Genomic DNA, 17921 nt, shown 5'->3' on the forward strand with positions numbered 1-17921 from the left:
AGCATCGATGCAGACTCACTATTTAAGGGCTGAACAGTCCACTATCCCTCCGCACTACGCGGTTTGGGACGGCCCTTAATATGGAGGACCCTCCGCGAGAACGCGCAAACGGAGGGGTAGTGTGTAGGGATAGTGTGTAGGGGGCGGTTTGGGATTCAGCCGATCTCTTTGCAGCGTAGTCAGTCATGTGATCAGCACTGTGTGAGGGTTGCCAGATAATCGCTCATTTACAGCCAAAAAAAACAGAAGAAGCAGCCAGATCTGGCTCCTCGGTACCTACAGTACTTTGGGTAGTCTAGAAAAGTCAGTACATTTTCTGAATCTTAGTACTGACTTGGTACCGAAGTATCGGTTCTCGTGACAAGCCGAGTAACAACAGACCCCATTCAGACAACATGCCCCGCTACACCTCAAAAACCACCTAAGAACAGCTCGAGGAACATGACCAAGAGCTCAAGGCACTGACGCAGCCTCAACACTCCCTAAATCCCAATCCAGTGGATCATCGATGGGTCCAATCCATCGAGGCCGAAGCCAAACGCTGTAAGCCACTTGACCAAAAAGATCTGCTAGCTTCCTGATGCCACCAGAGATCCTGTATCTTTGCCCCGACATGTCAGAATGAAGAATAAATGTTATTTCGATGGTTTTCATGTTATGGCTCGTCAATGCAAATGCGTGTGCAAAAATTTCATGGCTATCTGTTCAATATTTGTCATAATGTTTCACCATAAGGCGACCCGATGACCCATGTCTTTTAGGGTTCATAATCAGAAGTTTTAATTCCCAGCCAGTACAGATCATCTCTTTCCCCACAGCTTCCGTTTGTTTTTCCTCTAACTGTCCACTAAAGGCCAAAAAAAAGACATTTTAATACAAATGTCAACCACTCTGGAGGAAATGTGAGCAGATAATGGAACTCCTTCGGTGCTATTTGTAGTAAATTTCATGACAATTGTTGAGATATAGATGACTGAAAATACGACCGCTGTTTGTTTAAATCTGAGCAGCTTCTGCACAAAGTGACCACAGACGACTCTCATCCACCCCCCCTTCATTAAATGCCTCACAGTAACATTGACAGTAACGCATGGCTTATAAAAGTACAGTACAGTGATTAATATGGCGTGTTTCGACTTCGACACGTGGAGGTCGGTGCGGCGTCCTCAGCCGATCCCTGCTGAACGTGCGGCTTCCACGTAACAGTGACGAGACGCTTGCAGAAGCCCAGAGTGTCCAACTGTGGATGAGATCTTAAATACGAGAGGAGTCCGATCTGCCGTCAGTACTGGAAGGAGATGACGGAGTTCACTTTGTAGACGTGATACGAGCGATTCCAGAAGACTCGGGTGAAGTAGTTCGTGTACGGAGAGTAGTTCATCTTTATCTCGTGGCAAAAACGTCCGTGCTTGGAGAACGAGTAGATCTCTCCTTTATCGTAGACCACCTGGAAAAGACAAAACACGCCCATGATCAATGAAACATTGGTGGAGCTTTCTGAGGATTCGGCTTCATCAATACTACACAGAGTAGTCAGACAACAAAATGCCGTTTATAATCTAATCAGCAACGCAAAGGCGGCAGTAAAGTGTGTAATATGTAATGTTCATAATTAATGTAATGAGCTGTCTCAAAGTTCAAGATTTTTATTTACTTCACAAAATAGACGGTCTAGGCACAGAGGAAATCTTGTGCAGGGCCTCTTGGAGTTGAAAAATAAAAAAGAAACACCAATCAAAATAGGAAGTACAAAACAAAACATTTTACAAGAGAAATAAAAGATAAAATACAAAAAGATGACAAGCAATTCATATTATACAAAATTTGAATGCAGGACTTAGTAGTGGAGTATTTCTAGGGTGGTATAAAAACTTCTACTTGAATAAGAGTTTGATTCCTTCTCCTAATGGTTCTCTGACTTTAACTACTAGAAAAAGTGTCTTCAATGATCAAATCCAGTCTTGATTTAGTAAAATCTACTGAAGTAAAACAGTTAATTCTGACACCATCAGTCTCATCCTTTATGGGATCGTACAGACTCTGTAATTAAAACATTTAAGATCATTTGAGCTTCATTACCTCTAAGATGAAGTCCACGATCCGTTTACTAGGCTTGAGGAGCAGCTGCTGGAAACGAATGCTGAGGATTTCTCCTTCCAGAGCGTCTCTCACGGCGTTACAGACACAAAGTTGATGACAAACTTCATCCAGACCGGACTCCCTACACAGACACACATCACAGTGTACAGTTATATACAATTATTACACAATACAGTGCACAGGATGTTATAAATGAGTTTCTAACAAAGCCATTTACTGCTTAGTGCAAAATATGAATTTCAAACTCAGAAGTCTGCAGTTACATGCATGAGGCTCAGTTTATTCATCAAATAAGAGCTAAACATGGAGAGACTTATGTTTGCAGAATGATATAAAGACTTCTAACAGGAGTTTGTGTGGAGAGACAGAAGCAACACTGGAGGATATTATTGGAAACTAAATAAAAGGTTCATCTCTGAGCAAATTAGTACACATTTATCAAATCAAATGTACTTGTAGAACATATTTAAAACACTCTCAGTGCTGCAAATGTCATCAGTCAGACAGCAACAAAAAAATGCAATAGGAAGACGACATGAAAAACCAGAAAAGCCCTCAGAGCGCAGTACTAGCCAAGGCTCTTCATTCCCTCATATGGCATGGTTAGAAATGCAGCATTTGTTAGTTATTGATGATCAGAAATCACAGCATCATAGAATGTGGACATTTAATCTACACTAAAGTTTGGAGACACCTTCTCATTCAATGATTTGAATTGAATTATTTTATACTTTGTAGATTAATACTGAAGACATCAAAACTATGAAAGAAAACAGATGAAAATATGTTGTAAATAAATAAGTGTAAATATTCAGTATTCATCTACAATGTAGGAAATTATACAAATAAACAAAAAGCATTGAATGAGAGGGTGTGTTCAAACTTCTGACTGGTAGTGTAGATGTACCTACACAAACTAAATGACCTTGCTCTGAGCACAGACGTGTGTTCTCCATGTGTACGTTATGTACGGATACGGAATCACGTGATCTAAATACGTAGCGGGCGGCAACACCCCCACAATTTAATCAGTTGTTCTTTGTATCATTTCTGATGGATACGTCCTGATAAGTCCTCAGTGGTGGATTTGTAGTAGAATCACAATCATGTGATCATCAGCAGGCAGCTGACGTAGTGTTCACTGGTTGTCATGGTTACAGTGACGCCGTGCTGCTATCTGGCAATGATACAAAAATATTTAACAAATCCGTGGATCCAGACTATAAGCTGCATCACTGATAAAATTGGTCCTTGTGTCATTTCTGACCTTCCCTGAAAATTTCATCCAAATTCATGAGTCTGTTTTTGAGTAATGTTGCTGACAGACAGACAGATGGACGGACAAACGTACACTAATCATCGTAACTCCACTATCTTCCTTGGCGGAGTAATTATAAAATCTGAAAATTTTATGAAAGAAAACAAAACTACAAAATACTAAAACAAGGCAAAACAGGATCGCAACTTGTAAGATCAAATTCTAGGATAAAATAAATATAAAATACTTCAATTTAAGAACATTAAAAACTACCAAAAGCCATTGAAAACATGCATGTCTTGAGATTTGTCCTACAAATGTCAGTGGAGGGGGAACTTTTAAATTGCACGAGGAAGATTGTTCCAGTTTAAAGCTCTGAAGAAACAACCAGTGCACGGCTTTCTGAACAACATAAACAGACTTTTCTAAGTCTACAGTCTGACTGCAGTGTGTGAACAGGTTTGAATGTTTTTGTGGCCTCACCCCTGCTGGACTTTGTACAAGAACTCTCTGAGAACCGAGCGTCTGAAGTGGTTCGGTAAACTGCGGGACACGTTGTCTTTGATGAAGGCTTCCATGACGGCCTGGAAGAGAGACGAGGAGGAATTTATGAACAAGTTCTGCACTTTACTGCCAAACACCTCACATAACCCAAAACCTTTTGGGGATTTCCATCTAAAGTCATCACGTTCCTTCTGCTCGACCGTCTCCGATTTGATTCCAGCTTTATCATGAACCATCTGTAAAATTGATATTCCATTTCATTTATTTATTTATTTCAAACATGTAATGAATAACATTCAATTAATGTATCACAAAAAACCATTAATAGTCCATCATGCTATAACGAGTAAGAGGAGAAAACAAACTTCAACATGTTCCAAAGGGAGTGGGAAGACGTTAAACTTATTTAATCCCACCCCTAAATTCATTCACCCATTTCAGTCAGTTCCAGAAATATCCAATGAAACAAATTCACCGCCAACATTTTTGTTTAGGCAAAGGCAACTAACTTAAACACTATGCGTCAATGAAATACAGATCAAAACTACTGTGATAGTGATAATTAAGTTCATCTTCACTGTACCTTCCAAAGATTTTTTGTTTGTATTTATATTTAAACTGGCTGATGTTTGAACATTGTTTCAGATCCATCTCAAGTTTCTTCCAGAGCCGTACCTCATTTGTTGTAGGGCTAAAACTTTTCATCGTTGTTCTATGTTTTGGTATCCTGAAACTGAATTCTTCTCTTAATATATAACCACCAACACATTCCTGAAATGTGCTCTGTAAAAAAAAAAGAAGAAGAGATAGGAGACAGGATGTGGATGGAAAATGCCGGACTCAATATTTTGACTATTTTTATATTTTATTTTATTTTATTTTGATTGTTTGTAATACTGTAATTATTATTACATACTGAATACTATATTGTTGCTGACTTCTCAAACCACCTGCAGTTATAATACAACTACTGCTGATGCCACCACTGCTACTATATTACCACCACACTGTCCTACTTTGCTTTTGATCTTTTTGTTTGTTTGTTTGTTTACGGTTTGATATAATTGTTATTGTTGTTGTTATTGTTATTACTACTACTGCTATTGCTGCTGCTGCTGCTAATTTTATTGTCATTACGACCACCACTATTGCTATTATTCTCTCTATTGCTATTATTATTATTACTGGTATTATCACTATTATTATTATTATTACCATATTATACTAGTATGATTATTATTGTAGTTACTCGATTATATACCACTGTAGTTACTATATTATATGCTATTGTTATTGTCCCCTCCCTATCTGCTGATGACCATTACCCATGTAATGACCTCTATTGTTGTTGTTTTCATATCGTTACAATTTATACTATTTCATTTATCATTTATTATTATCATTGAGTTTTTTCTTTTCTTTTTTTTACTATTATTTATTCTCTTCTGTTTCAATTCTGTCTTTTGTTTTCTTGTATCTTGCTCCCTGTTTGTCTGTGTACTGTATAAATATAAAATAAATGTGGAAAAAAAAAAAGAAGTTTATTCCAGAGCCGTACCTCATTTGTTGTAGGGCTAAAACTTTTCATCGTTGTTCTATGTTTTGGTATCCTGAAACTGAATTCTTCTCTTAATATATAACCACCAACACATTCCTGAAATTTGCTCTGTAATTGGAATGGTAACAGTTTTTTCAAATACTTTTCAGATGTGTACGTTTGTAATTATCTGTCAGACCACTTTTAGGAGATTTGTGCCTACAAAGCTTTATCTGAGCAAGATTTTGGTACCAGAATTTCCTTCAGGATTAAAAAAATGATGTCCCATCTTATCTCAGAGACGGGTCTTTTTTTTTAAAAGCTTACATTTCTACAAATCAGGGTTTAAAAATCAAAAGTATTTTTTAAAAACTCCACACCTCTTGTGTACTTTTATTGGTTTTGTGGAAACAGCTCATCAGAACGTGAAATTATCTTTCTTTTCCTCTGTGGTGACCAGGTAGATCACATTTTAAAGCATTTTATAGGTTTAGTTTTGTATTATTGTGACATACAGCTACACGTGGATCAGAAAATATCACTAATTGACTTCTGCATTATCAGTGTATTTGTTAATGTGTGCACAACATTGTCAGCGTAACGCACGATATATTTCAGGTGCAATATTTCATTAGTATGTGTGATAATATTAATTACATCAGTATAGCTGCAGGCAATACTTTTTACTGTTCTAGTATTCTTTTAGTTTACTCATTTATTTCAGTAATGTATCATACTTCTTTTTAGGTGCTGCATTTCTCATGTTGCATCACTCGATTTTATCAGCGATATCTGCCACAAGAATTCCCTTCAGGATTAATAAAGTTTAGCTTTTCTCAGAGATGGGAGCTTCAACATTTTTCCATAAATCAATTCATTATTAATCAGATATAGTTTGATCTACTTGTCCAATATTGGAGAAATAACAGTGAAGAATTCTGGCTTTTATCTTTAATAGTTCCTGAGATATTGTTGTTCAAACAGCTGCAAATTTCAATGTGAGAAAACCTGCTAAAAGTGGGTCAACAGCCAGTTTATAAAAAATTATATCTCAGAAAGTATTTGATATATCAAGCTAAAATGTTACATATATCTTCATAAACATCCATATTTTATGCCATAAAAACATCAGGCATGTCAGAGCTGGCAGAGCAGCAATAGTTTCTATATTTTGGTTTCATCGTCGTCCCGTTTTCGCTCTGACCTGGTGGTTGTGGGCTCGGATCAGGCTGTTGATCTGGTCGTAGGGGGTCGTCTGGGGGTCGCAGGGGTCACAGTCTCCGGTCAGAGCTCTGCAGGCGTTCCAGTAACCGGCCAGACGCTTCTCGTCCAGGTGGACGTGGACGGTCGAGTCCAGCTGAAAGACATAAACGAATCACTCAAAGGTCAGAACTGCAACTCAAAGTCAGTAGTTTCGGGTTTTCTTATGGTTGAAATCGAGTCTAACTACCTTCTTCAAGAGCTCCTTGGTCTGTCTGAAGTGATCTCTGGCCTTCTCATAGGTTGGCTGGTCGGTGCAGCCTTGTTGGAAGAAAATACCTCCCAGATCATAATGCATCTGAAACACAGAATACAGGTTTAGAGTAAAAACATCTTTCTGAAGCACAAACCACTGCATCCAGGATGATCTAATCCCCAGAAAGACAACCGTGAGTGCTCCACCAACCTGACAGTGCAGGTCATCGGCGCTGATTCGAAGCCCGGCTGTGGAGGATTCGGTTTCTCCGTTAGCGGCAGCGTCAGCGGCCAGCAGGTCCAGAGTCCTCAGAGTGTGGACGTAGAAGTCCTTCTTCAGCTGCAGAGCTCCTTCCAGGACGGTGATGGAGTCGGTCGCCTGCTCCTTCAGCTGAGGGAAGAATAATAATAATAGAGGAGAAAAAACGGACACAGATCCATGAAACTACTGGTGGAATTTCTTTGAAACTGGAAAAACAATTGGTTACCCTAGGACATATTTGTCTAGAATTCTACTGACAATAAGTCATTACAAAGAAATGGCTATGTCAGGAGCCACCCTCCATAGAAGACTGGTTCAATGTGGTGCACGATGTTTTTGTAACGGAGAAATTAACATCTGCACCGAGACTCAGAGCAGAAATGTTTGATAAACGCTGGAACGGCTGGATTGAGTTTATCAGCCCATAGAGACCAGACTAAGTGACGTAAGTTGTACTGCGACTGCCCTGGTTAACGCTTGTTCAGTATGTCTGTTTGTTTGCAAAATTGAAAACAGTTTGTAAAGTACATTTGTAAGATATTGCTTATCTACTGACTTCTTTATGGAAAAAAAGAGAATTAAAAAAAAAGAAATTGGACAAACATAAAACAGGGATAAACAGACCTTAATTAAAGATGTTTATTTTTGTTTATTGGCGTATGCAAGTATGAAAAGCATGTTCACTCACCACAGTCAGGATGTTTTCTGTCATTTCTTTCTCCTGCTGCACGATATTTAACCTGGAATCAGGCACAAAAGAAGTTTACGCTCACACCTTTTTGCATTTCAACTCAAAATAAAATCTGTCTGGATGTGTATTTTTCATTAATCCGTGCATCTGAGCCGAAACGCTGCCATTTGTACTGACTTTAAGGTAAGCTTATTGGTTCAGTAAATGAATTGAACTTGAAAAGAAAGTAAAGAAGCAGCGTTTACATGTTTATCTGATGAGGTCCTGGTTTGGTTTGTTTCTCTGGAAAGCTGCTCAGCACGATGGTTCTGATGGCCCTTTAAAAAACACAACAAAGACACATTAATCCTGTGCTTGAATGCTCATAAAATAAGTCTTTTAATGGGGCTGAAGAAGGTGTGATTTGACTTTCTACTATAATCTTGACAATGGATGTGTAAGAATGTTAGTGAAAGAATGATTTGATTTAATGAAAGTCCAAAACCTGGGCCACATTTGTGCCAAAACAATACAAAAATTAAATATGAATCTACAATAAAGCATAAATGCAATCCATGCTTTTGAAGAGAAAAAGCCAAATACTCCAAAAAAATAAGAAAAACGATATTAAAATGCTCCAAATGTATCAAACCAATTCCACATATTATCACTGAATTATATTTCTGGAGTCTTTATTCATTGTCCTGCTTGTTCACTTGGGTTGAAAAAAAAGTTATTGTTTCACCTTCAGACAACTTATTTTTTTCCATGCTTGTCTTTACTGAACAATATTAAGCAAAACTTTTTCAATCCTTTTGGTTTTTGTTGCTAACAACCACATTTCTGTAATCAAATAGATATTTAAGGTTTCTTCAAGATGCCAACATTAAAATGAATGTTGGAAAATACCATGACAAACTTATACTGGTCAGCTACAACACTAAATATTAAGAGATTCATGTGAGAACTTTCCTCCTTTAATGTACAATCAGAGCTGGTGACTTCCACACGGCGGCAAATAAACACTTGGAGTCAAACTGTTCTGCTAGTTTAGTATTTATCTAATTTAATCTGTCCTCAGTGAGTGTTTCCTCTCCTACCAGCGGTTGTAGATGATCACTGCCATGGCGGTGGTCGGAGGCAGAGTGGACAGATCCAGATCCACATGTTTCACACCTGGAGGCACTTTGCTGACACACAGCAGCTCATTCAGCAGCATGTTCAACACTGGGATGGTCAGTCTGGGGATGAAGAAGCAGGGGAGATAGTTACAGGATTCTACTGATACATTATCTGTCTAACTATGCTGCTTAATGTTTTATCCTTATCCAAGTTTGGTATTTGTGCATCTTTGTCTGTTATTTTCTTTCTCGGCTACACAGTAAAGGAGGCCTTCACACCTCAGTTTATTCAGAGTTTAAGTAAAAGCTGTGCAGCGACTGTGAAGAACAAGAGTCACCGAGGGACTGAAGGTTGGGCCTGTTTGTCTGATGAGCTAAACAAAAGAATTCACTGAGACTAAATTTAGCCTTTTATGAAAGAAAAACGACCATCAACTCATGATAATGTGCACACATTCATAATCATAGTAATCACAGTGGTCAAAGAAAAATAAGGCGACCCAGCTCACCGCCTCTCTCTTCCTCAGATAAAGTAAACAGATGAGCATATCAGCTTAATTATCCTCACCCATATCCATGAGACCCACTAACCCTCCATTCAATATGATCACAAAACAATATCAGAACCAAAGCAAACACGAATAACAAGAAACTCATTCAGAGAGTGTAGTACTCCCTGAAAATTTCATCCAAATCTGTTGGTCTGTTTTTGAGTAATGTTGCTGACAGACAGACAGACAGACAGACAGACAGACAGACAGACAGACAGACAGACAGACAGAAGCCGATCGTCACATAACTCTGATGCGTTCCTTGGCAGAGTAACAATCAGTATGCCCCTTAACCTTAGAATAAAGTAACAGTTCACTCATGGCTTCCAGAGGTTAAAATAATTAGTTTCTCTTTAACTGTTCTGCATTTGGTTACTGAGAAACACCCGCAGCCTCATTTCATTCTCAGAGAGCCCCACACACATTACGACCCCACTCACCCTTTCTCCAGTGAATCCAGGTCCCACTTCATGTGTGCGGCGACCTTCAGCGCCAGCAGCTTCAGGGTTCGGTTCCTGCGGTTGTCTGCTGGAGGCTGAACCTGATTCTGCTCGTTCACCGACGGTTTGGACGCCTGCTCCAGGAACTGGACGATCAGCTGCACCGGAGTCGGGTCTGAGGGAACACATACGCCCCGACAGTTTTAGACGTTAGATTTTGTTACTGATACTTTTTTTTTACTTGTACATAACTTTCAAAAGTAATGCCGAGCTGACCTGCATTTGATTTCCGCAGGTGTTTCTCCAGCAGGCTGCCGTCCAGGAGGAACTCAAACCAGGACGTCTGCAGAGGCGTACTGGGCCGACCGCTGGTCACAGCAGCCACCCGGTCGGCTGCTTCAGCACTCATCCTTCCCTATTGGACGATGACACATATAAGTTATATTTTTAAAACACATCACTGTGACCTCAGGGCGGTTAGAAACAAGATAGATTACTACTCACTTTACCTATCAATTAGGGCTGAAACCATTCCTCAAGTTATTCAAGTAATCCCATTACTTGGATTCCTCGAGGCAAAATTCTCTGAATCGATTCTTCATTTAATCCACTACATACCAGACCCCAGGTCTCTAATTAGTCTGAACCCAGACTTCATCCTATACAGATCCATAATATATAAATTACAAGAGGATTTTAAATTAGACGAGACGCTTCCATTTTAACCAGTGAAGCTTTTCTAGTGTTTACGGCGTTTATCAGATCAGAGGCTGAACTATGAGGACAGTTTAACAGTCAGACTTTCTTTGTGTGAGTCGACAAAAACTAAACGCTCAGTCAGAGTTAACAGGTATGAAGGTGATTTTCTGCTTTCTTTGTCAACTCACAGTTTCTGCTTTAAACTCAAACAGGACAGTTTAACAATCATTTGACTCGTTTTCTGCACTAAATAAACCGATGGTGTTCAGCTGCTGCAGTCAACAGGTTGTTTTAATGGAGAACAATGAGGTATATAATAATGTATGACGGTAAAAAGTGGCTACTGGAAATGATATAAGACAAGAATGCTGGTAGTAAACTATTACTTCAACATTAATGCATAAATAACAATAGTCCAGGATTACTAAGTATGTCGACCAGACAGACAGAAGATCAGCCAGGACCAGAGCCTCTCACAAGTTTAAAGATACTGTTTATCAGTCATTAAACTAAAGTATAAAAAGATATACAAAAGAAGAAATAACCGTAAGGACATGAAAAGAAACACTGCAAAGACATGCAAAGCCACTACAAAATGATGCACACACACGACAAAAGATGCAAAAATGACCACAATATGAGCCAAAATGACCACAATAGGACTGAAATTGCACACAAAGAGACACCAAACAACTATAAAGAGATGTAAAGTGACCACAATAAGATGTGAAATGACCACAGAGAAACAATACGACCACAATACCACTGAAGTTGACCACAAAGAGGCAAAATTAAGTAAATAAGTAATTATAAGAGAAACAAAATTACCAAGCCACGAAAATTATCACAGAGACACAAACCAATGACAGAGATGAAAAATGAAAACACAGTGACACAAAGTGTCTACTACACACAAAATGAACAAAAAAACATTTAAAATGACAGCAAACATGCAAAATTACCCCCAAAATCACATTTTTACCATAAAGAAAAACTTAATTACCAAGGCTTGTACCACTGCAGGATGTTATATAAAAGGTAATATGTTCATGCACCAACTACTGGTTGTACTTTCACTTAAAAAACATTAAAATTTGCTATTAATAATTCTACAGCAGCATGTAAAATTTTGAAAGCATGACAATTTCTTGCCATTTCGATGACGATATAATATTTGGTAAGAATCGATACAGTGTTTAGATGCTGAAAACACGGTCGCATTTAATATATTTTCTAAAAGTTTCATGACAAAATTAACTTGATTAAATCATTATTTTTCACGCTCACTTCTAAAAGGTTAAAGTGTCAGATAAGCTCGTTAGCCAAACATCGAGAACTGTCCAGTTCAACGTGACATGAGTAGCTTGAATTTTAAACACGGGTCCTACCAGCTGGGCGGGGACTCACACTTTGACTGAAGGGAGTATTTCTGAGTTAGCGGCTCGGGCTGCTGCTGTGAATAAACCGAGCGCACGTCTTCCACCCGTGCTCTGTTGTGTTTGCAGGCAGCGCTGTTCCGGCTAACATTTAAGCTAACTAGCTACAGTTTCCATCCTGAACGGGAACAAATCAACAAGAAGAAGATAAAAATGTTCAAAAATCGCTCTAAAAGCTCAGAGTAAACGCCCGGAGCAGCGACACCGACTGATTCTCACATAATTCATTCTGTGCTTCGCCATCGCTCCTCCATCATTCCGGTTCCACTCCGTCGCCAAGGAGACGCACGAAACGCCATGTCTGCGCATGTTTATGCTGCGTTCAGGTCACATGTTCAAACTGTGATTAAACACAGCTGAGCGACAAACCCTGTTCATGGCTATCTCTGACTTTGAATTCTCACGGATTCCCCATCTCTCAAGCTAGCAGCGTCTTTAAAAATAAAACCTTAGCGCTAATTAGCAGTAACAGCGTCCATAAAGCTAGTTTCTATGGGCCTTTACACTGTTTTTATGTAAACGGTTCCACTTGTTGTTGAACTAATGCACAAATATAACAAAAATGTGCTAATTTAGGCTAATTACATGGTTAGCACTGGGGCTCATCACAATTGGAATAAAGCAGTTACTAGGTTTAAAATTATTGCTTTTCCGGTTTTCTCGAGATTTGCTGGACACAACACTATCATGGTGGCTGATAGATGCCTGTATTTAATTATAATCTGATAATTAAACAAAGCCTACACTACTGAACTGAGGCTGAAGTTATTTTAATTGACAGTTTTCTGCCCATCCCAGAGAGGAAATTAGAAAAAAATAAAATAAAAAATAAAAATTCAGGAAAACCAAAAATGAAAAGAAATGGCAAACAAAAAAGTTAGGTTCCAGGAATTCATTCTTATATTGCTGCTCTTTGTGTTTATCAAAAGTTGTAAATTTTAATAAGACCAGTTAAGATAATAATATAAATGTTTAAAACTTGAAAAAAAAATGCTAAACGTTAAAATGCTTTGCATTGGCAGTTTAGAATAACATATTTTGTAATAAAAAATAATCATTAGAATATTTTTTTCCTGTTTTAATTAGTTTTTAATTTCTGTCTTTACTTGGTATGCAAGCAAACATATTTAAAGAAAAACATTTAAAAGTACTTAAGCAAATTCTCACATTTGATAATGTAGAAACGTAAACAGTTTTGCATTTTTGCTTGAATAAAGACATGAACTGACTAATCACTTCAGCTGTATTTGCTTTTACTGCTGGACAAATATCCAGCGCAAACTGCTTCATAAGCTCCTCTTCCTATATCTTAATTTATGGTGGTACAAACAGCACAATATCTCCCTGTAAAGTGTAGCAGAGTTGATGTAAATAGCAGCATGAAAAGAAAATACTCAGAAACTTAATATTGAAATATGAAACTGAGGATTGGGAGCATCTGATTGGAATTAAAAAAAAACACATGCAAAGTAGCACCACACAGAGTGTTACATTTAATTCAGTAAAACACCACGTGGCTTTTTGCAAAGGGACAGTTGTTATTTGCATGACAGCACCAGGAGGAATTTATCACCGGATACTGAAGGAAACAGGACTGAGAGTGACGAATAAAGACTCATAAGGCATCTGATGAACAGAATCATAAAAACAGAAGCAGCTTCTTTTAGTTTTAAACCTGAACAAGATGCAGCTCAGTTTACAGGATCCCAGATGTTTGCTCTGTCCTGGATCCTGAACTGAGCCGCTCCATTTAAAAGAAAGAGAAAAAAGCTGAGAAAATGTAATAAAATAAGAGTGAATCCACAAATATGACTCCCAGCAGCTTCAGATATATTCAGTAGCTGACTTTAGACCTCAGGAGTGACATACTTTATCTTCTTAAACTTCCCTTTTACCATGGGCGTAACCACCATCTCAAAAGTGAGGGGGACAAATTTTTCAGAGCGATTTATCATTCTCTTACATTTAATTGCACCGTCCTTAGTGGCTAAAGAACCACATAATCCCTAACAGCCACAGTGCAATACCAGGGGACCAACTAGGCTAGTTCTATAAAGTATAAAACTTTAAACTATAAAATCTAAAGTTTTAGTGGCCAAACTCTAGTTGAGTTGACAACAATGTCGCTTGAACATCTACTGGATGAGTAGCCAAAGGTGCCAAACACTGAACATGAAATGATCAGTACTGCCTGGTTTCTCCCTGCAATAGATATCTTATTTTCAGGAAGTTATAATCTCTCCTTACCTGTAAAGACCCTACATCCTTGTCCCTGCTGCTGGCCTCTGATCCATCTCCTCCCTGACTGTGCTCTTTCTGTTATGGCAATAAACATAAAAAATGTGGTAAGAAAAATTCTGAAATAGCATTAGGAAGAGTAAAAACTGCAGTAGAATTTAACCTCAAAATCACTTTAACCTATAGATACATTTTTTTTTCACAGCCACTTATATATTTTTTTTCACCTCTGCAGACCCTGCATGGTCAACATTACTGCTGGCCACCGCCTCTGGTCCATCTCCTACCTGACTCTGCTCTTTGTTATGGAAATAATCATTAAAAAATCTGAAAATCAAAATTCTGAGATAGAATTAGAAAGAGAAGGAGTAAAAAATAGTTGTAAATTTATACCATAGATAGCCTATTCTTTTTTCTCCTCCCTGACTCTCCTCTTTTGGGACCAAAAGACTTAAATACATGGAGAGCAATTGTGAGCACATCTTCTGCCCAGAAATGAAAGAGGACTGGGTTTATTCCAAGAATAAACTAATTAGCAAGTAATGTAACAGAGGCAACCAAATTTGAATTATTGTTAACTAGCTTAACATATTGATATAGCTATTGCCACGTTTTGCCTTGTCATCATTTAGCTAACAAGTCTAACATTGTTTGCATCCAACAAGGTCACACAACTTACATGGTTTGTTTGGAAAAAATGTGTAAAGTTTTTTGCTTCTTGCTGGCTCTGGCTGGTTTGCTACACATTACTCCAGACGCACGTTCAGCACTGCTCAGCACAGCAGCACGTCTCCTGTGGAACACCTGCGTGAACATGTGCTCATGGTGCATTCAAAGACGGCTCGGGAAAACACGTTACTGGATGCTAATAACGGGTTTAGCTGTTGTAACGGCTGAAAAAAGTGCGGGGGACAGAGGGGACAGATGTGGAAAGTGCGGGGGACATGTCCCACGCGTACCCCGCGTCCGTTACGCCCATGATTACGTTACAATGATTAGATGAGCCCAGCCCATAGTAAATGAGCTGCATGGCAAAATAACAAGCGTGTCCAGCCTTGTTTGTCCCGCATAATAGGTTCAGGGCTGAAAAGATTCCTGGGATAATCCGAATAATTCGATTACAAAATATCCACGGGGCAAATTGTGTGCCTCGAAGCCTCGTTTAATATATAAATATATCTAAAATATATATCTGGACTACTATACAGCTCACGGTGTTTGACACAGATGGTCATTTCTGTGGCACAACGCACCTGCTACCTCTGCTACCGCGGTATCGAGTGGTATCGAGTATCGTAGAATTTAAGTGGTATTGGTATTGTCGTTCAGTATAGCCTTCTTTAACCCTTGCCTCAGGTTAAATCAGGACCAGCTCTCCGTTTAAAGGGTCAGATTCTATCTGCCTATTAGTATTCCACCTAACAGGTTTCAGCAGAATAATTAAGCTGGTGTCGAGGAATACTCGCCTAGGTCCTAACTGTCTTCTTCCAAACGTCTTACCCCTCTTACTCCAATAAATACTCTCTTACTAAGCAGCCCTCCTAAGTAGTAGAATTGATTTATTGACCACGTTTGTTAACGACAGCTTTCCTCTTAAAACTGTGGCACTTGTTGATATTCCTAGGTTCGTTTTAGAGGTTTGGATAACTAACCCCAGGGGTAATGTTTAAATAACTAGTTGGATTAAAGTAACCTTTAAGAACCATTAGATTTAATGCACACAATCAACTTAACTTTTTACCACTATGCAGAATAGGTGAATCATAATCATTTCATTAGACTTCTCTTTAAATGCAATATAGCGTTTTATTAAGCAATTATTAGCAGGGGCACAGCATTAATTCATGATTAAACAATTTAATTATTTCTGATTATTTCTAACTTAACTAAATTAAACTAAGCTGAGCGTACCTAAGAATCTTCTCTAATTAGTAAATTTAGGAGAGAGAGCGGACAGCCAGGCCTTAGCTGCCACGCCCGGTCTTCACCTGCATCTAGTTGAACTCCTCCGTGGACCAGCAGACTCGGTATGAAGTCTTCTTTGTGGGCAGAGGGTGTTCTTCATAGGCAGGGGGAGTGGAGAGGTCCCGATAGCCAATCGTTGGTCTGGCAGTTATCTTTAGTAGCAGCTGGAACACAAGTGCGGGCGTCTCAGCTGTCTTCTCAGTCGGATGGTGGTGGTGGAAAGCCCCCGTCTCATCAGGCTGTGGTGGGTCACTGGGTCCTCCAGCCCCTGGAGTGGAGCAGCCCTCTGCTGCTTCCTCCTGTGCCTCTCTGGATGTCGTAGGTGCTGTCTTCTCTTCATCTCTGCAGGGTAACTGTAGACCTCTCAGGACTCTCCTTTCAGCAGAGTGTGGTCCTCGCTTGTTGAACAAAGTCAGAAAAAGACTTTGCCTCCAACGATGTTCTCAGCGAACTCTGGAGCCTAAGTCCTGCGTTGTCTTCACGTCTCTTGGGCAAAAGGGTCCGGTGTCGACTCTTCAGAACTTTGGCGATGCTCTCCGGCAGCTCCGGCGAGCAGCATCTCTCCCCTCCGGGGGAGAACTCCGAATTCAGTGTCTGTGTCTCTGGGTTTTATACCCTAGCTCGGCTTCAGCTCAGCACATACACATTTTCACACACAATTCTAACTAATAGGTACGCCCAGGTAATTAATTCATAGGTTTAAGACACAACCTTCTTCCTATCACGCATACATCATTCTTTCCATCTTTTCTGTTAACACATCCACTTGTTACACACACTTCAGTTGTCATGACAATGTAGGCCTCAGCCCATCCTGTCATCCTGTGGAAACTCCAAGTTCCTCATTTCTGAGGAGACTTCTGCTTTTCCCATCCTGTCTGCACACAGCTCAGAACAGCACAGATTACTTCCATTCAAAACTCACTTAGTTACACTGAATCACTTCTTTAAATCATTTTTCTTAGCATGATCAAATAACTTATTTTAAATCATTCTCTTCTATAGCAATCATCATTTCCAGAATATATATCAGCCTATTAAAATCATTCTTGCATCAAGCATAAGCATAATCATGTGGTTAACTTATATAGTTTCTCATTTTAACTTTTCATTGGTTTGCTTAAAGCTTTTATTTAGGTGGTGGTTGCTCCTGGGATCTCAAATAACTAGGCCCCACTTGACAGTATCGACTACTAAATTTCTGGTATCATGACAAGCCTAGTTGTTACCCACAAGGAGGGTTCTTGGTCTGGAGCAAAGTTTATGTACACTACTGTTCAAAAGTTTGAGGTCATCCAGACAATTTCATGATTTATTCAATGCTTTTATTCATGTTTTATTTATGTGCTACCATAATTCCACAAGGGTTTTCTAATCATCAATGAGCCTTTCAACACCATTAGCTAACACAATGTAGCATTAGAACACAGGAGTGATGGTTGCTGGAAATGTTCCTCTGTACCCCTATGGAGATATTCCATTAAAAATCATCTGTTTAGAAGCTAGAACAGTCATTTACCACATTAACAATGTCTACACTGGATTCATCATTCATTTAATGTTAACTTCATGGACAAAAACTGCTTTTCTTTCAAAAATAATGATAATTCTAAGTGACCCCAAACTTTTGAACAGTGATCAGTGGTACATGTCAGAATAGCTTCCAGATAAATACCAGGACTCAA

The 17921-nt window shown here is 38.9% G+C and overlaps 1 protein-coding gene across 5 annotated transcripts; it reads right to left on the bottom strand.

The window, feature by feature from the left end:
* Nucleotides 1–1037: 1037 nt before the first annotated feature.
* On the bottom strand, nt 1038–12357 carry LOC127536043 (integrator complex subunit 8-like). Of its 5 annotated transcripts, none has more exons than XM_051955254.1 (12): nt 12253–12357; nt 10175–10313; nt 9899–10073; nt 8887–9027; nt 8053–8124; nt 7805–7856; nt 7066–7245; nt 6850–6957; nt 6604–6756; nt 3842–3942; nt 2080–2221; nt 1038–1447 (listed from the first exon to the last, which is right to left on the bottom strand). In XM_051955254.1, the coding sequence occupies exons 1-12, from the start codon at nt 12340–12342 to the stop codon at nt 1283–1285; spliced, it is 1518 nt and encodes a 505-aa protein (XP_051811214.1). In that variant the 5' UTR covers nt 12343–12357; the 3' UTR covers nt 1038–1282. The 5 variants fall into 5 exon arrangements, with proteins under 5 accessions (XP_051811214.1, XP_051811216.1, XP_051811215.1 ...); XM_051955256.1 differs by having other exon boundaries at nt 12005–12308; XM_051955255.1 differs by having other exon boundaries at nt 11986–12308.
* Nucleotides 12358–17921: the final 5564 nt, after the last annotated feature.

This window comes from Acanthochromis polyacanthus, chromosome 11 (assembly GCF_021347895.1).
Source record: "Acanthochromis polyacanthus isolate Apoly-LR-REF ecotype Palm Island chromosome 11, KAUST_Apoly_ChrSc, whole genome shotgun sequence".
NCBI classification, from domain to species: Eukaryota; Metazoa; Chordata; class Actinopteri; family Pomacentridae; genus Acanthochromis; species Acanthochromis polyacanthus.